The sequence below is a fragment of the Hyperolius riggenbachi genome, chromosome 5 (genome assembly GCF_040937935.1).
Source record: "Hyperolius riggenbachi isolate aHypRig1 chromosome 5, aHypRig1.pri, whole genome shotgun sequence".
NCBI classification, from domain to species: Eukaryota; Metazoa; Chordata; class Amphibia; order Anura; family Hyperoliidae; genus Hyperolius; species Hyperolius riggenbachi.
In genome coordinates this window covers 26,023,218-26,050,550 of record NC_090650.1, presented here as the reverse complement: position 1 = coordinate 26,050,550, position 27,333 = coordinate 26,023,218, and the positions used below count along the sequence as shown (strand labels likewise).

General features: G+C 47.2%; 1 protein-coding gene across 3 annotated transcripts in view; it reads left to right on the top strand.

Moving 5' to 3' along the window:
* The window catches only part of LOC137518033 (tubulin delta chain-like), a 51,621-nt gene extending 29,454 nt beyond the window's left edge, over nt 1-22,167 (top strand). For 2 of the 3 annotated variants that reach the window (XM_068235218.1, XM_068235217.1), the window contains exons 5-11: nt 5,434-5,571; nt 7,559-7,700; nt 10,446-10,631; nt 14,608-14,703; nt 15,873-15,948; nt 17,780-17,921; nt 20,916-22,167. In XM_068235218.1, the coding sequence (XP_068091319.1) occupies nt 5,434-5,571; nt 7,559-7,700; nt 10,446-10,631; nt 14,608-14,703; nt 15,873-15,948; nt 17,780-17,921; nt 20,916-21,151 (1,016 nt within the window). In that variant the 3' untranslated portion in view covers nt 21,152-22,167. The remainder of the gene's footprint in view (nt 1-5,433; nt 5,572-7,558; nt 7,701-10,445; nt 10,632-14,607; nt 14,704-15,872; nt 15,949-17,779; nt 17,922-20,915) is intronic. The other variant, XM_068235219.1, reaches the window with a different exon arrangement.
* The last annotated feature ends 5,166 nt before the right edge of the window (nt 22,168-27,333 follow it).

Below are 27,333 nucleotides of genomic sequence, written 5' to 3'. Positions count from 1 at the left end.
CTGGCGCTTTGAGTCCGCCTGGAGAAAAGCGCGATATAAATGTTCTGTGTCTGTGTGTATTGGTATGCGAATCTGCATGCAGAAAACGCATGCAGATTCGCACAAGTGGAAACGGGCCTGTAGTGTACTTCTAATTAGGTCTGGTTAGAAGCCAACTCCAGTAAAACTTCTCATTAAAGGGAACTGAGAAACAAAGTGATTTTTTTTTAAATGAGCCTCCCCATAAGGGAGGTTCTAACTGAGTGTGACGATGGGGGAGCATCAATAATCTGGTCCCCCGGTCCGGGATGCAACATCTTCGTGTCACGCAGGGGCCGCAATTTGTATCTCCCTGCAGTAGTCGTAATGCATGTTGGGAGATGTAGTCCCTGGCATGTGAGTACATTCTCTGTACTCACACGCCAGGCACTTTACATTTCTCACCATGTAATGCGGTGGGCATGCTCACAACTTTGCCAGGAGATACAAATTGTGGCTGCTAGACGTGAAGATGGTGCATCCCGGATGGACTGGGGGATCAGAGGAGCAGCACCCCGAAAGCTAGTAATGATGACCCCCCCCCCCCCCCCCCCCCCATAGCACACTCAGTTTAAAACCTTTCTTATGGGGAGTCTACTCAGCTCTTTCCCTCCCCCGATAGCTTGCATCTCTATCTCATCTCTCAACACTTCTGCTGGCCTCTCTCTCCCTCAGCTGTTTGTTGCCATATCCCTACCTGATCAGGTGCTCCCTGATGACATAATGTAAACACAGAAGAACTCTCGTGAGAGCATGGAGGAATTTGCCATCAGGAAGGTCCCAGGATTCTCTGAGCCTGCCAGACTTTAACCACGTGACTGCCACGGCAGTCTACGTCACACGGGGGAGAGGCTTGTCAAATTATTTATATTATTACTGTTATTTACATTTTTTTGATCATATATTGTTTTCTTTTTGCCTATGATTTTTAAAGGGGATTCTGTTGGTTTGTTTTGTTGTTTAGAGTTCAGTTCCTCTTTAAAAAAAAAAATACTTTAGTGCTCAGTTCCTTTAAGTCAATACCCTCCTCCTTCTAAATGCCTTTTATTCTGCTGAGACCATTACTGAGCTCCGTGAAGTTGAAGCTAGGCTGGCATGCTTATATAGCCAGACTGGGTAATTATCACAATTACACAATTGTACACTGGAACCTAGTCGCGGGCCTGAATTGTACACTGGAACCTAGTCGCGGGCCACAATTGTACACTGGAACCTAGTCGCGGGCCTGAATTGTACACTGGAACCTAGCCGCAGGCCACAATTGTACACTGGAACCTAGCCGCAGGCCACAATTGTACACTGGAACCTAGCCGCAGGCCACAATTGTACACTGGAACCTAGTCGCGGGCCACAATTGTACACTGGAACCTAGTCACGGGCCGAAATTGTACACTGGAACCTAGTCGCGTGCCGGAATTGTACACTGGAACCTAGCCGCGGGCCACAATTGTACACTGGAACCTAGTCGCGGGCCACAATTGTACACTGGAACCTAGTCGCGTGCCGGAATTGTACACTGGAACCTAGCCGCGGGCCACAATTGTACACTGGAACCTAGTCGCGGGCCTGAATTGTACACTGGAACCTAGTCGCGGGCCACAATTGTACACTGGAACCTAGTCGCGGGCCAAAATTGTACATTGGGACCTAGTCACGGGCCGAAATTGTACATTGGGACCTAGTCACGGGCCGACATTGTACACTGAGACCTAGTCGCGGGCCGACATTGTACACTGGGACCTAGTCGCGGGCCGACATTGTACACTGAGACCTAGTCGCGGGCCGACATTGTACACTGAGACCTAGTCGCGGGCCACACTTGTACACTGGAACTTAGTCGCGGGCCACAATTGTACACTGGAACCTAGTCGCGGGCCAAAATTGTACATTGGGACCTAGTCACGGGCCGAAATTGTACATTGGGACCTAGTCACGGGCCGACATTGTACACTGAGACCTAGTCGCGGGCCGACATTGTACACTGGGACCTAGTCGCGGGCCGACATTGTACACTGAGACCTAGTCGCGGGCCGACATTGTACACTGAGACCTAGTCGCGGGCCGACATTGTACACTGAGACCTAGTCGCGGGCCGACATTGTACACTGAGACCTAGTCGCGGGCCGACATTGTACACTGAGACCTAGTCGCGGGCCGACATTGTACACTGACTGAGACCTAGTCGCGGGCCGACATTGTACACTGAGACCTAGTCGCGTGCCGACATTGTACACTGAGACCTAGTCGCGGGCCGACATTGTACACTGAGACCTAGTCGCGGGCCACACTTGTACACTGGAACTTAGTCGCGGGCCACAATTGTACACTGGGACCTAGTCGCGGGCCTGAATTGTACACTGGGACCTAGTCGCGGGCCTGAATTGTACACTGGAACCTAGCCGCAGGCCACAATTGTACACTGGAACCTAGTCGCGGGCCACAATTGTACACTGGAACCTAGTCGCGGGCCTGAATTGTACACTGGAACCTAGCCGCAGGCCACAATTGTACACTGGAACCTAGTCACGGGCCGAAATTGTACACTGGGACCTAGTCGCGGGCCACAATTGTACACTGGGACCTAGTCGCGGGCCGAAGTTGTACACTGGGACCTAGTCGCGGGCCGAAATTGTACACTGGGACCTAGTCGCGGGCCGAAATTGTACACTGGGACCTAGTCACGGGCCCACCTCAATGTCTCCTGGCCACCTTCCTCCCTAATAAAGTTCTCTGGTGTCTAGCGGTCCTCCCTCCCCTATACAGTTCACTAGTGTTTAGTGCTTTCCCCTACCTACCCATATGGCTTCCCTCATGTTCTAGGGCGTCATCTCAAATATAGCTTCACTGGTGGTCTACAGTGGGCTATACATAATGCAAAGTGGGGAAACCACTTGAGGGCCAAATGTAATGGCTCTGAGGGCCAAATTTGACCCGTGGGCCGGAGTTTGACATGATGATCTAAAACTAGCTTTGATTTCAATTTCTGGTTCACCCTCATGCTGCGCCACTTTGTAGAGGGAGGCATGTCTGCGCTGCTGCTCATTAACCCCTATGGTATATCGGGCACTCAATCCATCACCCATTCAAGAGTTCTAGAAGGAGAGGGACGGGTCTCAATTTGCTGAGTACAATCATACTATGATTGAGAAATATGTACCAGCTGCAGTCATGTGACCACTCCCACAGCAACCCAAATAAAGGTATTTAGGGAGGGGTTTTTTTATTTAGTGTTACAGTAATCGAGGCCATAGACTTAATAAAAAGTTTCAGTGCAGAGGGAATTCAGTGTCTTAAAGTAAGACTGATCAATAGCTGAGTATACCTGGTAGAGATGGTCAATCGTGTTGAGCGACCGCACTGAGCCACATTTTCGACCACCTTGCGCAGTGCATGCTGGGAGATGTAGTCCGTGGATGCGAGTGTGAAGGTGAATTAACCTGCACCTTTTTGGGCTTGGTTGGTTCAGTTTCAGAACAGTGAAAATGTGCATGCACAGCCAGAATTCTTTACCTCACTTCCTACAAGGATTGTTGGATCTTAGTGGTCTTTACATGCAGATAGACACCCAGTATAATAAGTTAGAACTCTTAACCCTTTCCACTCGGAGTTCTTTCCTAAAGGGAGTTGTTTCTGCTCTGAGGTTTTTTGTTTTTTTTAAAGAAATGCGCTCTCCCTCTTACTCTCTCATTTTAACATGGAACGTAACACCGTAACATGGTATATCTTATTTTAACCACCTGAGCGGTCTGGACGAGCTCAGCTCGTCCATCACCGCCGGAGGCTGCCGCTCAGGCCCTGCTGGGCCGCGAGCCGCGAGCAGCGGCGAAAGAGGGCCCCCCTAGCCGCCTGAGCCCTGCGCAGCCGGAACAAAAAGTTCCGGCCAGCGCTAAGGGCTGGATCGGAGGCGGCTGACGTCAGGACGTCGGCTGACGTCGATGACGTCACTCCGCTCGTCGCTATGGCGACGATATAAGCAAAACAAGGAAGGCCGCTCATTGCGGCCTTCCTTGTTTATTCTGGGCGCCGGAGGCGATCGGAAGATCGCCTCCGGAGCGCCCTCTAGTGGGCTTCAGTTGGCTGCATGAAATAGTTTTTTTTTTATTTAAAAAAAACCCTCCCGCAGCCACCCTGGCGATTTAATCAGAACGCCAGGGTGGTTAAAGAACACATTATAACGTTTAAAGGGACTCCGAGCAGTGCAGAAACTATGGAAAGATGCACATCATTTTAAAGCTCTCTTTCTCCTCTTTCCAATGATATATAAACCGCCACCCTACACCTTTTAGTTTTCTCTATTTTCGCGATCGAAATCGCGGCCGCGGCAATTTCAATCGCGAAAATAGCGAAAACTAAAAGACGTAGGGTGGTGGTTTATATATCATTGGACAGAGGAGAAAGAGAGCTTTAAAATGATATGCATCTTTCCATAGTTTCTGCACTGCTCGGAGTCCCTTTAAATTGATACCTTATTTGGACAGTTTGGCATCTTCCATTGGCTGGTAACAGAGGAGAAAGACAAGATATGGTAAATTGTAAAACAGTTTCCTGGGTGTAATCCGGGCTGCGTGAGCAAGTTTCGCAATAATAGGTGGTTTTATGCCTTCCACCCAGTGTGTCTTCATGTCCCTACACACAATGCAATCTTTGGTATTTCGATTGGGCATATTAGCAATAAAATACTGGCTACTATTTACACTCTCCCCCAGTTCCTTCCATAGGATTCCATTGATTCTCTGTGCAACTTTGCAAGAAATCTGCAAAGCAATCTGCAGAAAGGAATCTGCAGATTCAAATCCGCAACCATTTTTTATTTAAAAAAAAAAAAAAAAACAGCAAAGAAACAGAAGTGACATTTTAAATGTAAATGTCACTTCCTGCCGGTGGGGATCGCGGATTTCCGGTTGGTGGCTGGCGGCACTACGTGTGTGGGCATGTAGTATTACATTCCCACTAATAGGCGCACAGTGATCGGCGGTTTACGGCGGCCCCGATGCGCCGCAAACCGCCACTGCAGGGATGTCCCGCATAGCGGGACATACGAGCGCATCGGTTTTTTCCGTATTTCCCGCTATGCGGGACATATGAGTGGAAAGGGTTAAATGAAGAAAAACATGCAGAGATAAATTATACACCACCATCAGGAAATGCAGCTTACTTAGAACAGCGTGAATACAGGAAATGACAATGCCATAAAGTTTTACACATAGTGACATCTTGTGGCTGTTTCACTATACTGCAGGTTAGCTAATACTGGTAATCCTGTTAATACTCTAACAAGGAACTCTACAGCAGTGAAACCTGACAGTTATACCTTCCTTGCACATGCCCTTCATTACCCGTGCTGGTCTGGGGTTGGCTTGTAGGCGTGTTCTGTGATTGGGCGTGTTTAGGACAGCGGTATTTTCTCCCCTCCAGGGTACCGGGATCCCTGCAGTGGTCCAGAGAGGAGTCTGCTGGAGAGAACGATGGAGAGTTTCCGTAGAGAGGTGGAGAGGCGGGACTGTTACAGCGGCACGGTCATCCTGCACAGCCTGTGTGGCGGCACCGGCTCTGGTATGTCCAGTACTTGTGTGGCGGCATCGGCTCTGGTATGTCCAGTACTCGTCTGTCATTGGTCCGTTCTGAAGCAAATATTGATGGGGGTGGAGCTGGTAAATCTCTCATTCATTATACTGTACTGCTCCTGCAGGACGCAGACATGACAGAAATTTCATCATAATGGTGCTCATACACAGCACAATTAAAATGTTCGATTTTCCCATTTATTTGACCAAAACAATCGAATAGAAAATCCAAAAACAATCTTTTATTTTTAATTGAGAAAAAGGAATGATTATTCAGGTTTTTTTTTTTTTTAATAACAATCTGATATGTTGGAAAAATCTGGGTGATTGTTTGTGAAATTGTATAGTGTATGGTAGGTTGTATAAGAAAATACTATTAGATAACCAACCAACGATCATATTCGATGGATTTTCAGAAAAATCGAACACTCGTGTATATTACCTCAAGAAGAATTGTGAAAAACTATTTACCAAACGGAATAATTGATCTAATTTTTCTGATTGGAAAAAAAAAAGGAAACATTGTACCATGTATGGTACCATAAGGATTCCCAATCTTCATGGACTGAGGGCCAGTAACTCGTTTTGGCGTATCCAAATGCTTTTCTGCTGCCAAGAGGAAAAGCTATTGGAATTGTTTGGCATACAGTACCGCTGATGCCATAACCTGCATGCAGTGTATTTATTTATTTAAGTATTTATATAGCACCGACATATTGTGCAGTGCTGTACAGAGTATATTGTCTTGTCACTAACTGTCCCTCAGAGTAGCTCACAATCTAATCCCTACCATAGTCATATGTTTATGTATGTATCATGTGGTGTATGTATTGTAGTCTAGGGTCAATTTAGGGGGAAGCCAATTAACTTATCTGTATGTCTTTGGAATGTGGGAGGAAACCATAGTGCCCAGAGGAAACCCATGTAGACACGGGGAGAACATACAAACTCCATGCAGATGATGGCTGGGATACGAACCGGGGAACCAGCTCTGCTAGGCGAGAGCCCTAACCCCTACACCACTGTGCTGCCCAGTTTATTGCACAATCCACTGTAAACGCAATGAGAGGAACACTTCCATTTATATAAATGTGGGACGTGATAGATCCCGGCGGCAAAGTGGTATTGTCATCAAATTTCATCTATAGTCTAAAGCATTAAAAACAGCATGAATAGGCCCTAACAACCCATCTCCCCACTCCACCCCCCCCCCCCCCCCCCCCCACGTCCTCTATTATCAGCACTGCAGTTGCGGCTAAAACCCTCCTCTGCTGATCTCAGTGCCACCTAAAAACTATGTTTATCGGGTGCCGCCAGCGCTCAAATTACCCCTTTGGTGGTGCTGTATCCGTAACGAACATTGCGGTCTGTGCAGCACCTGTTTTACCGAAGCACGGCCAGTGCCCATATCACATGCTCTGTTCTGTAGTGCCTAATTCATGGGGAACGGAAATTGTGAGAATATTTAAAAAAAGACAGGAAAGAGGGATTTTTAAAGCGGACCTGAACTCAGAACTTCCTCTCTGTTCTAAAAGATACACAACAGCATAATAACCTTTAAAGAAAAACATTTATTTGTTACAAATCCTGCAATAAAGCTGCTGTGTGTCTACTTCTTGCTTTCATAAAAACAGACAAAGGGTTAATATCCGGTATTTACATATTAGCTGCTCTGCCGAGGACTGATGAAGTTCTGTGCTGACACAGCTGAGAGATCAAATTACAACTTGTGATTACTTAAAGATGAGGGGGATTTACAAAGGATAAACTCTCTAAAAACACACTGTGCATCCATCTCTGTTTTCCTCCTGTCCTGTGCAAGAGTTCAGGTCCACTTTAACTCAAAACAACATGGTTTGGTGATGCTGATTCACGGGGCGTATGTTGAATGACAGGTCCACTTTGAACAATATATTTTAGTATACTGTACGTTCTTTCCTGTGAAGAATAAGCTTTGGATGTGTTTCTCTCTTCAGGTCTGGGCTCCCGTCTGTGTGAGGAGATCAGGGATCACTATCCAGCAGGTCATTTATTGTCGGTGACCGCGGCGCCCCACGAGAGCGGCGAAACCCCGCTGCAGCACTACAACGCGCTGCTCTGCCTGTCCTGGCTGCAGAGGTAAGATGGCACTTGTCTGAAGGCCTCCATAGAGGAGTGGGCAAAAGGCCTGCTTCCAACAGCTACAACATGAAGTGTAACTGTCTATAATTGAAAATTGATTAGTATCAGCCACATCCGGGCTTTTTGTTAAAGGATCCCCGAAGTGACATGTGACAGGATGAGAAAGACGTGTATGTACAGTGCCTAGCACACAAATAACTAGGCTGTGTTCCTTTTTTTCTTTCTCTGCCTGAAAGAGTTAAATATCAGGTATGTAAGTGGCTGACACAGTCCTGACTCAGACAGGAAGTGACTACAGTGTGACCCTCACTGATAAGAAATTCCAACTATAAAACACCTTCCTAGCAGAAAATGGGTTCTGAGAGCAAGAATGAGATAAAAAGGGGAATTTCGTATCAGTGAGGGTCACGCTGTAGTCACTTCCTGTCTGAGTCAGCCACTTTCATACTTTATATTTAACTCTTTCAGGCAGAGAAAGTAAAAAAAAGGAACACAGCATAGTTATTTGTGTGCTAGGCGCTGTACATACATATGTCTATCTCATTATGTCACATGTCACTTCGGGTATTCTTTAAGGAGGGATTGTCAGCCACAAAATCAAATTCCATTTACCCACTACTCTGAGTTTATTATGCAGCCTGCAGCCTCACCCTGCATATCAAGCATTCCAATCTAATCAGAAATGTTTCTGCTATAATAAATCTGATCTCAGTCAGCCTGGCTCTATTTTTGCCATTGCCAACGAAAAGGAAGCTTGTCATTACCCCTCCCACATTCCTGCTCCTCGCTGATTGGCTGAGGGCAGTTCGGGGCTGAGGGATTTGCTGGGGGCAGAAAAAAAAGTAAGGAAAGAAATAACATCAGGATTGGCTTCAGTTAGAGGGAATCAAGATGGCAAATGGCAGGAACAGAATTCTCTTTATTATACAGTGAGTTGCAAAAGTATTCGGCCCCCTTGAAATTTTCCACATTTTGTCACATTACTGCCACAAACATGAATCATTTTTTTGGGAATTCCACATGAAAGACCAATACAAAGTGGTGTACATGTGAGAAGTGGAACAAAAATCATACATGATTCCAAACATTTTTTTTTTAAATAAATAACTGCAAAGTGGGGTGTGCGTAATTATTCGGCCCCCTTTGATCTGAGTGCAGTCAGTTGCCCATAGACATTGCCTGATGAGTGCTAATGACTAAATAGAGTGCACCTGTGTGTAATCTAATGTCAGTACAAATACAGCTGCTCTGTGACGGAGAATATTGGGAGCAACAACACTGTGAAGTCCAAAGAACACTCCAGACATGTCAGGGAAAAAGTTATTGAGAAATTTAAAGCAGGCTTAGGCTACAAAAAGATTTCCAAAGCCTAGAACATCCCACGGAGCACTGTTCAAGTGATCATTCAGTAATGGAAGGAGTATGGCACAACTGTACACCTACCAAGGCAAGGCCATCCACCTAAACTCACAGGCCGAACAAGGAGAGCGCTGATCAGAAATGCAGTCAAGAGGCCCATGGTGACTCTGGACAAGCTGCAGAGATCTACAGCTCAGGTGGGGGAATTTGTCCATAGGACAACTATTAGTCAGGCACTGTACAAAGTTGGCCATTATGGAAGAGTAGCAAGAAAAAAGCCATTGTTAACAGAAAAGCATAAGAAGTCCAGTTTGCAGTTTGCCACAAGCCATGTGGGGGACACAGCAACCATGTGGAAGAAGGTGCTCTGGTCAGATGAGACCAAAATGGAACTTTTTGGCCAAAATGCAAAACGCTATGTGGAGTGGAAAACTAACACTGCACATCATTCTGAACACACCATCCCCACTGTCAAATATGGTGGTGGCAGCATCATGCTCTGGGGGTGCTTCTCTTCAGCAGGGACAGGGAAGCTGGTCAGAGTTGATGGGAAGATGGATGGAGCCGAATACAGGGCAATCTTGGAAGAAAGCCTCTTGGAGTCTGCAAGAGACTTGAGACTGGGGCGGAGGTTCACCTTCCAGCAGGACAACGACCCAAAACATAAAGCCAGGGCAACAATGGAATGGTTTAAAGCAAAACATACCCATGTGTTAGAATGGCCCAGTCAAAGTCCAGATCTAAATCCAATCGAGAATCTGTGGCAAGATCTGAAAACTGCTGTTCACAAACGCTGTCCATCTAATCTGACTGAGCTGGAGCTGTTTTGCATAGAAGAATGGGCAAGGATTTCAGTCTCTAGATGTGCAAAGCTGGTAGAGACATACCCTAAAAGACTGGCAGCTGTAATTGCAGAAAAAGGTGGTTCTACAAAGTATTGACTCAGGGGGCTGAATAAGTATGCACACCCCACATTGCAGTTATTTATTTGTAAACAATTTTTGGAATCATGTATGATTTTCGTTCCACTTCTCACGTGTACGCCACTTTGTATTGGTCTTTCATGTGCAATTCCAATAAAATTGATGCATGTTTGTGGCAGTAATGTGACAAAATGTGGAAAACTTCAAGGGGGCCGAATACTTTTGCAAGCCACTGTATAATATCCACTGAAGCTAAATCGTGGACAGTATAATACATCTGTTATATATATAAGTAGAGCAAGTAGTTATCTACGTGTGTGTGTGTGTGTGTGTGTGTGTGTGTGTGTGTGTGTGTGTGTGTGTGTGTGTGTGTGTGTGTGTGTGTGTGTGTGTGTGTGTGTTTTTTCCTGGGATAGTATGGCTTTCCCTGCTGCTCTAAGAAAGCTGTGTGATTGTTTAGGTACTGCGATGGGGTCCTCCTCTTCCCCAATGATGAGGTGCTGAAGAGAGCTGCTTCTACGACTGACAAGAAATCCTACACCTCCTCCGGACTCCAGCCTGCTGTCTCCCTCCCTGCAATGAATGCACACATTGCTTCCTGCCTGGCTGGGCTCCTCTATCCTGTGTACTCTCTGAAGACAAAAAGGTAACATTTATCATGTCTCTTTATGCAACAAGATACAAATCCCAGGGTTATCGCCCAGATAATTCTGTACAGATACATACTCCAGTGAATAGGTGCTGGCTTACTGAACAGGCAGAGCCGAGATTTGAACCCAGGTCTCCAGTGTCAGAGGCCGAGCCCTTAACCAGCACACTATCCAGCACACCACTGGCCTTGCAACATGTGTGCTGTGCATCAGCCTGCTTAAAGCGGTATCGTCACCATAAAAATCAAATTTCAACAGCAACTGGTCTGAGTGTATTAAGTGATAAAGATGCTAATCCTGCATTCAAAACTTTCAAAACTTTTTCTGCTGTTATGATTTGGAGTTATCACATACTTAAGGAACACTGGCCCTTTAGTAGTTGTGCCAAAGAGTTGCATGCTGGGGGTTCTTTTTATCTATAATGTATTCCTCCTCTTCCCTTTATTTCCCTGCCAGCTTCTTATCTGAAACCTAATCCCCTGCCCTCCACAAGCAAGGCTGAGGCGACTCAGCGATTGGAGGAGACAAGAAAAAAAGTAAAGGGCAGAAATGACATCACGAGTTAGCCTTAACTGTGGGCAAAACACGTGGCCCCCACCAGGAAGAGAATTCTCGTCATTTACTATATAACATTCACTGAAATCAAAACGTGGACAGTACAATACATGTGTTATGTAAGTAGATCAAGTATTTATCTACTTATATATGTGGTTTTTTTTTTTTTCCTGGAATAGTATGGCTGATCCTACTGCTTTAAAGCAGAATGAAACCCAGCATTTCTTCTTTGCTCTAATAGATTATTTACAGCATATTATATACAACCAGCATTTTTTTTTCTAGAACAGCATTCAATGGGTTACACACAGGACTTAAGGCAGCCATACATTGCCACCAGATCGACCAGCAGATAGATCCCTCTGTGATCGAATCTGATCAGAGAGCAATCTTTGGCTGCCTACACTACAAACAGATTTTGAATCGATTTCACTATGAAACCGATTCACAATCTGGGGAGCTGCCGCTACCGCCGCCCCCAGCATACATTACCTGATCTGGCCGGCGTGAGTCCCCCGGTCTCCGCTGTCCCTTCTCCGCTCTGGGCTCTGGCCTTACTTTACTTCCTGTCAAGGGAAGTTTAAACACTAGAGGGCGCACTACTGTTTAAACTTCCCCCGACAGGAAGTAATTGAAGCCAGCCGGAGCCCAGCGCAGAGAAGGGACAGCGGGGACACGCGCCGGCGGAACAGGTAATGTATTGCCGCCAGCATCCGTCTTCGGACATTCGAACGCTGCCATCGACACACTCCCGACCTGCCGGCGATTGAGCTACATTTTTTGATCGGACAGATCGACGGGATCGATCAATTTCGGAGGGAAATCAGTCGGTTGGTCAGCATTTGTGCATCGATTTCACAGCAGATTCGATCACAGTGATCGAATCTGCTATCGGTGGGAAATCGAGTAAGTGTATGGGCACCTTTAGAAGCTTCCCTGCCAGCAAAGCTGGACACATCCGAAGTTGTAGATAATGTTATCTTGTGTTTAATTGTATCAAGTGAAGAATGTAAATAAACACTTCTCTGACACTGCCAGGTCTCCTGAACAAAGTCAGACAATCAGAAAGCATTTCTGCTTGATAGAACATGAATAAAGCAGTTATAAATAAAATGCAAAGTCAGCTTTCAGAGCAAAAAAAATGTACTTTGGGAACGTATAATTTCTAAATGAATACTAATACTTATGCACAAAAGCAAATATGATAACCGTATGGCGTATAGAAAGTAGGAAAACATGTTTTTATTGAATATTATGTCAGGGTTTTATACCGCTTTAAAGACTAGGCGCACGGATCAGAGAGCCCCTCCAATGGAGCAAAATCGTGTTTAAATATTATTTCAGAAGGTCACAAACATACACTACTCACAATATAAGCCAGCATAAGGCTGTGTTCCTGTTTACAAACATGGCCACTGACAGATGCAGGCCGCGGATGCAGAAACCTAGAGGTTTTATTAGGCAGGATATTGTTTTTGTAGGTTACTTTTGTTTCACTGGAAAAGGTTGGGATTGCAGTTCTTATATTCTGGGAGTAGTTGTTCTTTTATGCAGAGCCGGCCTTTGGGGGGGGGGGGCAACTGGGGCAATCGCCCCAGGCCCCGCGCTTGAAGAGGCCCCGCGCCACCTGACCGCCTGCTGCCCCCCGGCCCCTTACCCGTGCGGCCAGCAGGAGGAGAGCAGCGCGCTATAAGGAGAGCTGTGAGCAGCGGTGGAGAAGGGGGGCCACCCCTCCCCCCCCTTCCCTCACCTTAGTGCTCTCCCTCCCTCGCTTTCTCCTCCACAACTAATGTGCGGGTGGCTGGCAGTGGGCGGAACTTACCTTCCGTCTCACTCCAGCGCCGGAAGTTCTGGTGCCGCTGCTCTGGTCTGGTCCAGACCAGAGTAGCGGCAAATCCATCCCGCGCCGGCCCTGCATCGAGACGGAGGTAAGTTCCGCCCCTCTGCCAGCCACCGCACATTAGTTCCGGAGGGGGGAGAGCGAGTGAGGGAGAGCCCTAAGGTGAGGGAAGGTGGGGGGGAGATGGCCCCCACTGTGCCCACAGCTCTCCCTCTTCTCTGCGCTGCTCTCCTCCTGCTGGGGGCACACCTGGCTACCTATTCTGGGACATATACCCCCGACTACATATACTGGGGACATATACACCTGGCTACATATACTAGGCACATATACACCTGGCTACATATACTGGGCACATATACCCCTGGCTACATATACTGGTCACATATACCCCTGGCTACATATACTGGGCACATATACCCCTGCCTACATATACTGGGCACATACAGTATACCCCTGCCTACATATACTGGGCACATATACCCCTTGCTACATATACCCCTGGCTACATATACTGGGCACATATACCCCTGGCTACATATACTGGGCACATATACCCCTGGCTACATATACTGGGCACATATACCCCTGGCTACATATACTGGGCACATATACCCCTGGCTACATATACTGGGCACATATACCCCTGGCTACATATACTGGGCACATATACCCCTGGCTACATATACTGGGGACATATACCCCTGACTACATATACTGGGCACATATACCCCTGGCTACCTGTTCTCGGGACATCTCTACCTCCTGGCTACCTGTTCTGGGGACATCTATACCGCTGGCCACCTGTTCTGTGGACACCTATAGACCTGGGGCTACCTATTTTTGGGGAACCACTGCTGTCAGATTGAGTGTATTTTGGGGAACTGCTGCCAGGTGAGAGGTGTCTACCATATTAAGGGGGCATTCTGCCTATTTATGTGAAATGCTGTCTATTTATGTGCCTCATGACTGCTGAATTTGTCTTGTTGGGGGCCTCATGATTTGTTGAGGGCCTCAAGGTTGCTGAGTTGGTCATGTTGGGGGCCTCATGATTGCTGAGTTGGTCATGTTGGGGGCATCATGATTGCTGAATTTGCTGAATTTTGCAAGACAAAAGTTACTACAACAATGTGAATTTTGTGAAACGTGAACCTTAGAATTTCCAAATTAATTGAAGCATGAGCTCCCCCACCCCCGAACTTAAAACCACCATGCAAATGTTTGTTTTTATATTGGTTGGCTTAGTGGCCTTTACCTGACATATTTGTTTTCAAACAACAATAATAAGGAATACTGCATTAAAGGCGGACAAGCCCATGAACGTGGCGATATGGTATATGGCCTACACTTATGGCTCTAGGCCCCGCATGTGACACTCGCCAGGCCCCGCATACTCTAAGGCCGCCTCTGATCTATGCTATGACTATGTGCCTTCTGAGTATCTAAATATCTAATACACATTAACCTTCCTGTCTGCTGCCTTAGGTTTTGTTCAGTTTGTTGTTAATATTGAGGTTGCTTGGCGTAGTCGGCAGGCATCATACCCACAAATGAATTTTGTGTTGTTTCTGTTGTAGCACGATCAGTATTGGACTGGAGCCTTGGGAACTGATCCGGTGCCTCTGTCCTATGGCCAGCATGAAGTATCTGCACGCAGTCCAGGCGTGCAGAAGGTAAGGCTGCCCTGCCGTTTTCCCCTTCCTCAAATCCCTCTTCCTTTTGCATTTTCCTCTTCCCTTCCCTTTGCTTCTCCTTTATGTCTTCCTCTTCCCTCTCCTTCTCCTCACTCTCCCTTTGCTTCTCCTTTATGTCTTCCTCTTCCCTCTCCTTCTCCTCACTCTCCCTTTGCTTCTCCTTTATGTCTTCCTCTTCCCTCTCCTTCTCCTCGCTCTCCCTTTGCTTCTCCTTTATGTCTTCCTCTTCCCTCTCCTTCTCCTCGCTCTCCCTTTGCTTCTCCTTTATGTCTTCCTCTTCCCTCCCCTTCTCCTCGCTCTCCCTTTGCATTTTCCTCTTCCTCTAATCCCTTTGCATTTGTTGCTTCCCTCTTTCTCTCCTTCCTATTACTTTGCTTTTTCCTCTCCTTCTCTTCCATTTTCCTCCCCTGCTCTTTCTTTGCTTTTTCCCTTTATCTTCCTGTCTCCTCTCCTCCCCCCTCACTTCCTCCTTCTTCTCCCTCTTTCTTCTCCTCTGCATTGATGGAAACACCAGTGCTGGGCTGAGGCACGCAGTAGTGTTATGCAGCATTCACCATGTGAAATGCTGAGAGGATACTAAGATCACGCTCACACCACCATCTACTCTCTAAAGTCTGTGCTACACTTTCTGCCGGGAATGTGATGAACTAAAAGCATTTCCATTGGTTTACAATATGTGATGCAGCAAACTTTGTCCAAATTACATAGAAATGGTCTGCTTTTGGGTGGAACACACCCTCACCTGGGTTATATTGGAACACAGTAGTGGTTAGACAAAGGTCTCTTAATTTTTGGATGGTCAATTATAGTATGCAGAAGCAACAGCAGGCGGTTTTTGTTTTTTTAATTATAAACGTGTCCTGTCCTGGATCCGTTTGCAAAATTTTCGTGTTGTGGATTCTGTAGCCGACATCACACAGACCCTAATTCTCAATTCTCTTCACCGCCCCTTTACTATAATCCAATCTGACCCAGGCGAGGGAGGCACAGCCTAGCCACATAAAGGCAGACCGCAATTAATCCAGCCCAGGGTTGCTGCATCAGTTTACGATGGCTCTACAGGAGGTGCTTGTAGATCTCTGGAGACTAATAAGTATGCCAGGCTTACTGTGTCCTAATGATGGCTGACCCTGTCCTCTTCTCCACAGGGGAACGGCATTCTGGGATAAAGTGACATCATCTGTGGTACAGACCGTACCACGAGCCAATCCACAGGGCCGACTTGTATCCTTTTTTTTTGCGACTCGTCAAGGCACTTTATAGCAAGACTCCCACACTTTATAGCAAGACTCCCACATACACAGCGTCTATCATAACTAATCCTGAGAAGCAAACGCCATCATGTTTTCATACATAGTGACAGTCTGTGAGCAAACAGTTGCATTCCAGAGGTATACTGAGGGCACGTGGCAAGCAGTTGTATTCCAGAGGTATACTGAGGGCACGTGGCAAGCAGTTGTATTCCAGAGGTATACTGAGGGCACGTGGCAAGCAGTTTTATTCCAGAGATATACTGAGGGCACGTGGCAAGTGGTTATCCAGAGGTATACTGAGGGCACGTGGCAAGCAGTTGTATTCCAGAGGTATACTGAGGGCACGTGGCAAGCAGTTTTATTCCAGAGATATACTGAGGGCTCGTGGCAAGCAGTTGCATTCCAGAGATATACTGAGGGCAGGTGGCAATCAGTTGCATTCCAGAGATATACTGAGGGCAGGTGGCAATCAGTTGCATTCCAGAGGTATACTGAGGGCACGTGGCAAGCAGTTTTATTCCAGAGATATACTGAGGGCTCGTGGCAAGCAGTTGTATTCCAGAGGTATACTGAGGGCTCGTGGCAAGTGGTTATCCAGAGGTATACTGAGGGCTCGTGGCAAGTGGTTATCCAGAGGTATACTGAGGGCACGTGGCAAGCAGTTGTATTCCAAAGGTATACTGAGGGCACGGGGCAAGTGGTTATCCAGGGGTATACTGTGGGCACGTGGCAAGTGGTTATCCAGAGGTATACTGAGGGCTCGTGGCAAGTGGTTATCCAGAGGTATACTGAGGGCTCGTGGCAAGTGGTTATCCAGAGGTATACTGAGGGCACGTGGCAAGCAGTTGTATTCCAAAGGTATACTGAGGGCACGGGGCAAGTGGTTATCCAGGGGTATACTGTGGGCACGTGGCAAGTGGTTATCCAGAGGTATACTGAGGGCTCGTGGCAAGTGGTTATCCAGAGGTATACTGAGGGCACGTGGCAATTGGTTTTCCAGGGGTATACTGAGGGCTCGTGGCAAGTGGTTATCCAGAGGTATACTGTGGGCACGTGGCAAGTGGTTATCCAGAGGTATACTGAGGGCACGTGGCAAGTGGTTATCCAGAGGTATACTGAGGGCACGTGGCAAGCAGTTGTATTCCAAAGGTATACTGTGGGCACGAGGGCAAGTGGTTATCCAGAGGTATACTGAGGGCACGAGGGCAAGTGGTTATCCAGAGGTATACTGAGGGCACGTGGCAAGCAGTTGTATTCCAGAGGTATACTGTGGGCACGAGGGCAAGTGGTTATCCAGAGGTATACTGAGGGCACGAGGGCAAGTGGTTATCCAGAGGTATACTGAGGGCACGTGGCAAGCAGTTGTATTCCAAAGGTATACTGTGGGCACGAGGGCAAGTGGTTATCCAGAGGTATACTGAGGGCACGAGGGCAAGTGGTTATCCAGAGGTATACTGAGGGCACGTGGCAAGCAGTTGTATTCCAAAGGTATACTGTGGGCACGAGGGCAAGTGGTTATCCAGAGGTATACTGAGGGCACGTACACACTACAGTTCAGCATACCCGTGTTTGTGTATACCGGTTCTGGGAGACGCAGAATCGACCAGCTGAAAATAACGTTGCAGCACTGGGATAAATGAGATCCTGCGCAGGTTGTGTGGTTATTGCAGTGGCATGTGTGTAATAATGTTCCCATATAATGCATTGCTGTGTCAGGATGATCTCTGCAGTGGTGATGGGTGAGGAACACATTCCGCATAACTCTCTGTTTCTCCACCATTTCCTTTAACGCCTCCTCCCAGCACCACAGCCTGTCTGTTCTGGCCGTGACCCGGAGCTCCCAGGATTACTCCTTCCTCCTCTCCAGGGACTCTGTATTAACCAAGCTCAAACATTCCTATCGCTGTGTGTCCTGGAACCCCTTCCCAGTCCACTGCTGGACAGGTGAGTTCTGGCTGTCTGCAAAGCATGCTGGGAAGTGTAATTTCCCATAATGCTGGAAAGGTGAGTTATAGCTTTCTGCAAAGCATGCTGGGAATTGTGATTGCCCAAAATGCTGCAAAGGTGAGTTCTAGCTGTCTACAAAGCATACTGCGAGTTATAATGCCCCATAGTGCTGGAAAGGTGAGTGCCCACTGGCTACAAAGCATGATGGGACTTGTATTTACCTATACTGGACAGGTGAGTGTTTTTGCCTGGAAGCCACAAAAGCACCTGGTTAGAAGTCCCCTGTATCGTAGGAAGGGAAGGTTAGTAGTTGGGTACTCCCTCCCCCCACAGCTCTGCCCCCCTGCGATTGCAGGGGCTGCTCTCCTCTAGTTAAAGAGACTCTGAGACGAACAAAAGTACAGCTCTGATACTTACCTTCCTCCCACCCCATAAACACGTCTAAGTGCCACGCCGTCCTCCTGTGGTCTGCTGTTCAGCCACGGTGATCCCCGGTAGCAGGCTCAGTGACGTTAGTCCAGGTCTACTGCGCGTGCGTGGGAGGTCTGCGCATGCGTAGTAGACCCTGACTGGCATCGACTGAGGCTGGTAACTGAGCTCACCATGGCAGGACAGCATGTGACTTAGACGTGTTTATGGGGCGGTAGGAAGCCCCAGGTAAGTGTCAGAGCTGTAGTTTTGTTTGTCTCTGAGATTCTCTAAAGGACTTACAATGTGAAAACCAAAAGTTAAGTACCTGCATCAATTTAGAATCCTCGGAGGACGCCATCCGTGCCCTCCGTGTAGTTCCGCTGGGGCCGGCTCCTGACCCCACAACCCGGGTCGGGCTCTCATGCCACCAGTAAAATGGCCGCCGGAGCTTGCCGTGGCTGCGTAGTCCGCATAGACGCGAGTGCTGCTGCGCAGCTCTAGGACCTCCCTTCCCGATCCACGCTACAGGCTGTGGATCAGGGGGAAGGCCCTAGAGCTTCACAGCTGCACTCGCGTCTATGCGGACTGCGCAGCCGCGGCAAGCTCCGGCGGCCATTTTACTGGTGGCATGAGAGCCCGACCCGGGTTGTGGGGTCAGAAGCCGGCCCCAGCGGGGTCCTGGCGGAATTACACGGAGGGCATGGATGGCGTCCTAGGTGGATTCTAAATTGATGCAGGTACTTAACTCTTTTTTGGTATTCCCCTCGTAAGTTCTTTAACCACCCTGGCGTTCTGATTAAATCGCCAGGGTGGCTGCGGGAGGGTTTTTTTTAAATAAAAAAAAAACTATTTCATGCAGCCAACTGAAAGTTGGCTGCATGAAAGCCCACTAGAGGGCGCTCCGGAGGCGATCTTCCGATCGCCTCCGGCGCCCAGAATAAACAAGGAAGGCCGCAATGAGCGGCCTTCCTTGTTTTGCTTATATCGTCGCCATAGCGACGAGCGGAGTGACGTCATCGACGTCAGCCGACGTCCTGACGTCAGCCGCCTCCGATCCAGCCCTTAGCGCTGGCCGGAACTTTTTGTTCCGGCTACGCTGGGCTCAGGCGGCTGGGGGGACCCTCTTTCGCCGCTGCTCGCGGCGAATCGCCGCAGAGCGGCGGCGATCAGGCAGCACACGCGGCTGGCAAAGTGCCGGCTGCGTGTGCTGCTTTTTATTTCATTCAAATCGGCCCAGCAGGGCCTGAGCGGCAGCCGCTGGCGGTGTTGGACGAGCTGAGCTCGTCCAGACCGCTCAGCTGGTTAAGCCCCTGGCTGAGCAGTGCAGGGGCCACATGGGGCGCTGGAGGGTGAGGATGGTGCTGTGACATGCAGAAACAGATTAAGATGCAATTGGGCCCCTATCTAAGATAGCATTTTCTGCCCACCGCTAATGGTCACCTGGCTTTTTTATTAAGATTTGGTGGTGGCTAGCATCCACCAGGCCCCTAGACTCTCTCCAGGCCCTAGGTAGCTGCCTAGGCTTGCCTTGTGGATTGTCCGGCTCTGGTTACGTGTCAAAGCACCGCAGATAAAACATTAAAAACAGGGGAAAAATGTTGGTTCAGCGTTACTTTAAAGAGAGATGAGTAAAGGGGCCATTTTTTTTTTACTCACCCGGGGCTTCCTCCAGCCCCATAAGCACAGATGTGTCCCTCGCCGTCCTCCTGCACGCCTCGTTAAGCTGCAGTCTTCTCCAGTATTCGGCTCAGTGATGACAGCGGGGGGCGTTCTGCGCATGCGTGGACTTTCTATGCAAGTGCACAAGACCCCGGCTGACGTCACTCAGACTGAGCAGAGCACCGGGAGCTGATCGCAGCTTAACGGAGGACTATGGGAGGACGGCGAGGGACGCATCCGTGCTTATAGGCTGGAGGAAACCCTGGGTAAGTAAAAAAAAAAGTCCCCTTTACGCCTCTCTGAGTCGCTTTGAGGTAGCCTTATGCCTGGTACACACCATGCAATTTCCCCATCAGACGGGTTGAATCGATAATTTCCGACAGGTCCGATCTGATTGTTTGTTTTTCTGATCGATTTTGTATAAAAGTGAGAAAGACGATCAGAAAAATGATCAGTAATCAGGTCAGACCCGCCAGAAACCATTGATTCAACCTGGTTAACTGACGTGAAATTGCATGGTGTGTACCAGGCATTACACAGATTAATGGGGCGTTCACACTATGCACGTCGCAGTGCGTTATAAAGTGAGTTGTAATCACAGAAATGGCGCATTCACATCTGTACCATGCCGTTGCGGCGAATCGGGTTTGGGTGTAATAAACGAGCTGAGCTGTGTGGCTACCGCGCACTTTACACCCACGTTGCAAATGAATGGCGTTGAGATACCCCTCATTGTGCACAATGCTGAAAAAAGACGCCCATTTTAAAATCTGTGTAGATGTTCACCATGCGCAGTGTTAACCTACTGCAATTGGTATTTGCAGAATTTGGACACATTTTGGCTATGCAGCATTTTAGGCAAGTATTATTTTCTAAACATTTAGTGCTCGTTCCTAGTGATGTCTTTGTGCCCTTCTGTAGACCCTCAAAATATCCTGGACCCCTCGAATCACAGCCACTCGCTGACAGTCTGCGCCAACCACTCCAGCGCGGCCGATCTGATCACCAGCGTCCTGGGCCGAGCTCGCACCATGTACGACGCCCGGGCGTATCTGCACTGGTACCGGAGGTACGGCTGCGAGGATGGAGACTTCCATGAGGCCTTCAACACTCTGGACAGTGTTGTGGAGGAGTATACTAACCTGGGACAGCAGTGACCACACCCTCCATGGACTTCATAATCAACGTTGTGCCTTATGCCAATCGGAGAAACTTTTAAGGAAGGATCCATAGTATAATGTGATGAGAGATGTCAGATGCTACTTTCTGTAGCTGGAACACAAATGGAGCTGTTGTCCATAGTTACTCCTAGATACCTCATTTCCATCCATCCAGAACTATGTTTTTGGTGCTGTGAAAGACAGAAATGATCTTGCAAAATTATTTCTACCTCTCAGGGACTTTGGTGATGAAACCTCTCAAACCCATGACCACTTCCCTTCTCCCTGCTGAATTATTATTTAATATTTTGGAGACTGTGGCAGGGGAAGGGGACACCCCAAAGAGGGCAGAGATATTGCCAGAAGCTTACCAGTGGTACGAGGTATAAAAAGCTACTATACTATACAATAACATTTCTATAGCGCTTTTCTCCCATAGGACTAAAAAGTGCTTAGGCTCTCTCAGATTCAGTAGTTGGTAGTAGGATGAAGTATTCACATAACAAAAATAACAATTCTGAAAATGCCAAACTGAACAGGTGGGTTTTCAATCTGGATGTAAACACACCCAGGGATGTAGCTTTCCTGATCTGCTGAGGTAAGGAGTTCCATAACGTAGGAGCAGCATGACAGAAGGCTCTGGGACCAAAAGTTTTCAGGTGGACTCTGGGTATGACTAGATTATTAGACCTGTGGATCTGAGAATGTGGGGATTGCTACGCAGCTGCAGCATTTCTTTCATGTATCTAGGGCCTAGATTATTCAGGGATTTAAATGTCAGTAGGCCGATCTTGAATAGGACCCTCCATTCTATAGGTAGCCAGTGAAGGGAGTGCAAGACTGGCGTTATGTGGCAGTGACGGGGTTGGTTGGTTAACATTCTGGCAGCAGTATTCTGTATCAGCTGTAGGCGGGACAAGTCTTTTTTTGGAAGGCCAGTGTAGAGAGCATTGCAGTAGTCCAGTCGGGATGTAATAGGTAAGTGTTTCTCAAACCTGTCCTCGTGACTCCCCAATGGTGCATGTGTTGCAGGCAACCTCACCTTAACACAGGTGGGGTAATCAGTGTCTCAGCTACACGAAAGCCACCCAGCAGAGACACTAATTACCCCACCTGTGCATAGGGGAGGCTGCCTGCAAAACATGCACTGTTGGGGAGTCACTAGGACAGGTTTGAGAAACACTGACCACCAGGGCAAATGTGGCAGATCGTGACCTCTGGAAAACAATCGCCTTATGCAATCACAGAGGATTGTGTTGGGTGACAGAAGTCCCACATGTGTGGTAGCTGAACACTGTCACTCTCTGTTGCTCTCGTGTAGACCTTGCAGTGTATCCTGTGGAGGCTCTCCTTAAAGTGGTATGAAACTCACCGGCTCTTCTATTACAGCATAAAACCTACTAGGAGAAAAATTTGGAAGCAGAATGGCATTCAAACAGTTAAACACAGCACAGTAGTGGAAAGCTCCAGGACAGTTCAGAGGCATCCAGGATCCTTATAGAGCCCATTGTTCCTGGGCTGGGAGCCTCATCATCTTCTGGCCGTGCTCCCGGCCGTGGGCGTGTGCATGTGCATCTGGACTGGGCATGTGCGAGTAAGGTCTGCACATGCCCAGTAGAACCAAACTACTCGTGCACAGCTTTTGTCCCCCCCTCTGTGCACAAGCGGTTTGTTCTACTGGGCATGCACGGACCTTACTCGCACATGCCCAGTCTGGATACAGTCACCCATGTGTCAGGATGTGAGTAAAGCCAGCATAGTTCCTTGATAAGGTTATAGCAGCTGCATACGGAGGTTGAGAGAGAATATGTCATGGCATTCAGTTACAAAATGGCTTGTCTAGGGATTTATTTGCCATATAGATTTTTGAACCAAAGTGGATTAACCCTTTAAACGGAAAGTTTATTTAAAGAGGAACTGTGGCGAAAATGTTAAAATTTAAAACACATACAAATAAGAAGTACATTTCTTCCAGAGTAAAATGAGCCATAAATGAGGTTTCACCTATGTTGCTGTCACTTACAGTAGAGAGTAAAAATCTGACATTACCGACAGGTTTTTGGGTTAGTCCAACTCTTCATAGGGGATTCTCAGCATGGCCTTTATTCTTTATAAAGACATTCCCTGAAAAAGATTTATACAATGATGCTGTACAGCCTCCCGAGTCTCTGCTCACCATACACGTTTTTTTTGACAGTTGGACTGCCATTCACTAAGTGCTTTTAAAAATAAAGAATACCCTAAGAACCCCCTATGAGAAGATGGGCTAGTCCAAAATTTGTTGGTAATGTCAGATTTCTACTACTTACTGTAAGGGACAGCAACATAGGAGAGGAGTAATTTGAGTCATTTTCGTGACTGAGGTCCTTTAAAAAAACTAATACTTGAGGTGGGTTCATGCTCTGGATTTGTAATCAATCCAAGCAAAAGTGAACTGTTACCACTGTCAACTAAAGCGGATACTGCTAGCTGGATGCAACTGGGAGTTAAATTAAACCCTCACGTCATCAAGTACTTAGGGATAAACATCGCTAGGGATCCTACCCAATTATATAACCTTAATTACACCCCTTTAATTCGCAATATCAAATCCCAACTGGAAAGATGGCATAATCTCCCTTTGGGCTTCGCAGGGAGGGTAGCTTTAATAAAAATGGTATCAATGGGCAAACTATTATAGCCCCTTCAGACGCTCCCGCTCCTCCTTCAACATAAAGACATTAACGACATCAACACAGCCTGGACCACATTTATTTGGCATGGGAAAAAATCGAGGGTAGCCAGGCCCAAATTGTCTCTCCCCAAAACCCTGGGAGGCTTAAATCTCCCCTCCATAAGAGATTACAATTTAGCCTCCTTGCTCCGCCACTCTCACGATTGGGTAACCACAAAGGAGCATTACTCAAATACAAATCTGGAACAGGAACAGGCACTTCCCTGGTCTCTCACAGGAATTCTCCACGCGAACCTGAAACAACTTCCTCCTAGATTAAGGAATAACAATCTTCAGAGATACTGCTGCAACCTAGAAGGCAGTTAGGAAAAAGTGTAAACTTCCCTACAAAATATCCAAGTACCTCCCAATCTGGGGTAACCCCAACTTCCCTTCTAGCATACAACAAAAACAATTCGCTAGATGGGATGACAGAGGCCTAAAAAACTTAGGTAATATGTTTAACATACAGGAAGGGAGGTGGTTATCTTTTGTCGAGCTAAGAGCAAAGTATCATTTGCACTCTGGAGATTTTTTTGCCATATACACAAATTCGCTCACTAGTGAGCAGAAACCTACGTACACAGACTCCTATTATCTTACCCACAAATTTTGATCATATCTTAAAACCGGGAGTAGCTGACAGATCACTAGCTGACTTTTATTTGGCAATCAAAGAGATAGACAGCCAAAAGATAACCACTAATGCAATGAGGAAATGGGACGATATCTTACAGGAACAAAACGTAGGGGATCGAATTCTAGAAGGGAATATGGTGGTTAGAAAAGTAATTACAGATGAGAAATGGAGAGCTTTCCATTTATTATTTATACATAGGGGCAAATACACTTTTAATATCAAGTACAGAACACCACCCAGTGGGTATATCTCTCAATGCCCAAAATGTGCACTTAAAAATGCTGACCTTTATCATTGCATGTGGTCTTGTTCGAAAATTCAAACGGTTTGGGATAAGGTTTTTAACTATGCAAACAAAACGTGCAAGAAAAAGCTGGATAAAACATATATGTAATCGCTTTTCAACTACTATAAATCTCCAGCAAACTCCACCGTTAGCCCGCCATCTAACCTTTATCATATCATCATGATAGCCGCGAGAAGATCCATTTTGTGTAAATGGCTAGAATCTACACCCCCGGACATCCTTTCAGTGCACAAGGAACTTCTTTACATTTTCAATATGGAGCACCTAGCTACTCTCCAGGCCAAAGAATTGAAAACTAAAAACTTTTTTAAAACTTGGAGGAACTTTGTGCTCAACCAATTCTCACATCAGCAAATCACAACTCTAATGAGAGACTTTGTACTAACCTCTTGGTACTGTCTGGAAGACATAAGTGGAACTCTGGGAAACCTCAAAGTAGCATTTATTTATTTTTTTACTAGACCAGCATTGGAAGGGTTACACAGGGCTTTAAAGTTCCTGGAGATTTCTGCAGACCCATCCGAAGCTGACATAGATACATTTTGTTTACATAAATGTATCTAAGTGTTGAATGTGACTCATCTCTCTGACTAAGAAGGAGCTTGGAGGACAGCCAAAGAGTGTGTAACATTTATCAATAGATACATGTAACTAAATAGAATGTATCTATCTGAACTTCTGCATATCTCTCCACGGAACTTTAAACCTCTGTGTTTAACCCTTCCAATGCTGGTCTAGTAAAAAAAATGCTTTTTGCATATAATATGCTGTAAATAATATTTTAGAGCAAAGTTGAAATGCAGGGTTATATTCCGCTTTAAGAACTAGATTTAAATAATTAATAAAACATGGGGATATCTTAAAACAAGTCATTTTTAGGAGAAGGAGGATAGATACAATTGGTTTTCTCATCAGTTTATTTTCACCTCGGATGTCCTTTAAGTACACTGACACTTCAAGCTTTCAAAATGTCTCTTTTGTCTTGTTACATTGTGATATGTCTTTTAAAAAAAATCTATTACAGAATATTTTTAACAATAAACTATTACAGAATATTTAATGACTTTTTATACAACTAAATGTTAAATGTGAAAATGTAAATATCTTTTTTGTTCATTTGAAGCTGTTGTGTGTGTTGTGTTACCAGCATCCTCCGGCCTCAGCTGTGCGTCAGCCCCTACCGACAGCTGTTGTGTGTGTTGTGTTACCAGCATCCTCCGGCCTCAGCTGTGCGTCAGCCCCTACCCGCAGCTGTTGTGTGTGTAGTGTTAGCAGCATCCTCCGGCCTCAGCTGTGCGTCAGCCCCTACCGACAGCTGTTGTGTGTGTTGTGTTACCAGCATCCTCCGGCCTCAGCTGGGCGTCAGCCCCTACCCGCAGCTGTTGTGTGTGTTGTGTTACCAGCATCCTCAGGCCTCAGCTGGGCGTCAGCCCCTACCCACAGCTGTTTTGTGGCCATTTTATGTTTTTGGAGAGTTTGTTTTTTAACATGGATTTTTAAATGTGAGTTAACACAAAGATAAATATACAAAAATACAATGTAGCATAAGGGAAACAAACCTTTAAAGCCATGAGGCTAAGGTCATTTTCATGTAAACTGCTCCGGTGTACCGGCCGGGCACTCAGCATGTGCGGGGGGGATGTGTATGGTGGGAGGGAGACGCGACCCCCATATTGCTCAAACGTGACATTTCGTGGGTTTTTCTTCTTGCTACTGACTAACCCAGCATCAAATGCTTAAAGAGAACCCGAGGTGGGGTTCTGACAATGCTATCCACATACAGAGGCTGGGTCTGCTTACATTGCCCAGCTTCTGTTGCTATCCCGATCCCCCCCTAAGCCCTTCCTGCGCTCTGCTATCCCCCATAAATCACAGCAGCGCTGCCGAAACACAGTGTGTCACAGCGGGCTGTGTTTATCTCTGTACTGTCAGTCTGCCGCTCCCCTCCTGCATAGCTCCGGTCCCCGCCCGCATCCCTTCCCTCCCTGCTGATTGGAGGGAAGTGTGCGGGGGCGGAGACCGGAGCTATGCAGGAGGTGGATGGAGCAGCAGACTGACAGTACAGATGTAAGCACAGCGCGGCTGTGATTTATGGGGCATCTGGATAGCCATAGAGGCTGGGCTGTATAGGCAGACCCAGCCTCTGTATGTGGATAGCATTGTCAGAACCCCACCTCGGGTTCTCTTTAACCTCCTTAGCGGTATGGACGCATTGTTACGTCCATTACCGCCAGAGGTCGCCGCTCAGGCCCCGCTGGGCCGATTTGAATAATTTTTTTTTTTAAAACACGCAGCAAGCACTTTGCTTGCTGCGTGTCTCAGCCGATCGCCGCCGCTACCCGCTGCGATGCAGGGCCCCCCCAGACGAGACCCCGTGCGCTGCCTGGCCAATCAGTGCCAGGCAGCGCTGTGGGGTGGATCGGATTCCCCTTTAACGTCACGACGTCGATGATGTCATCCTGCCCCGTCGCCATGGCGACGGGGGAAGCCCTCCAAGAGATCCCGTTCTTTGAACGGGA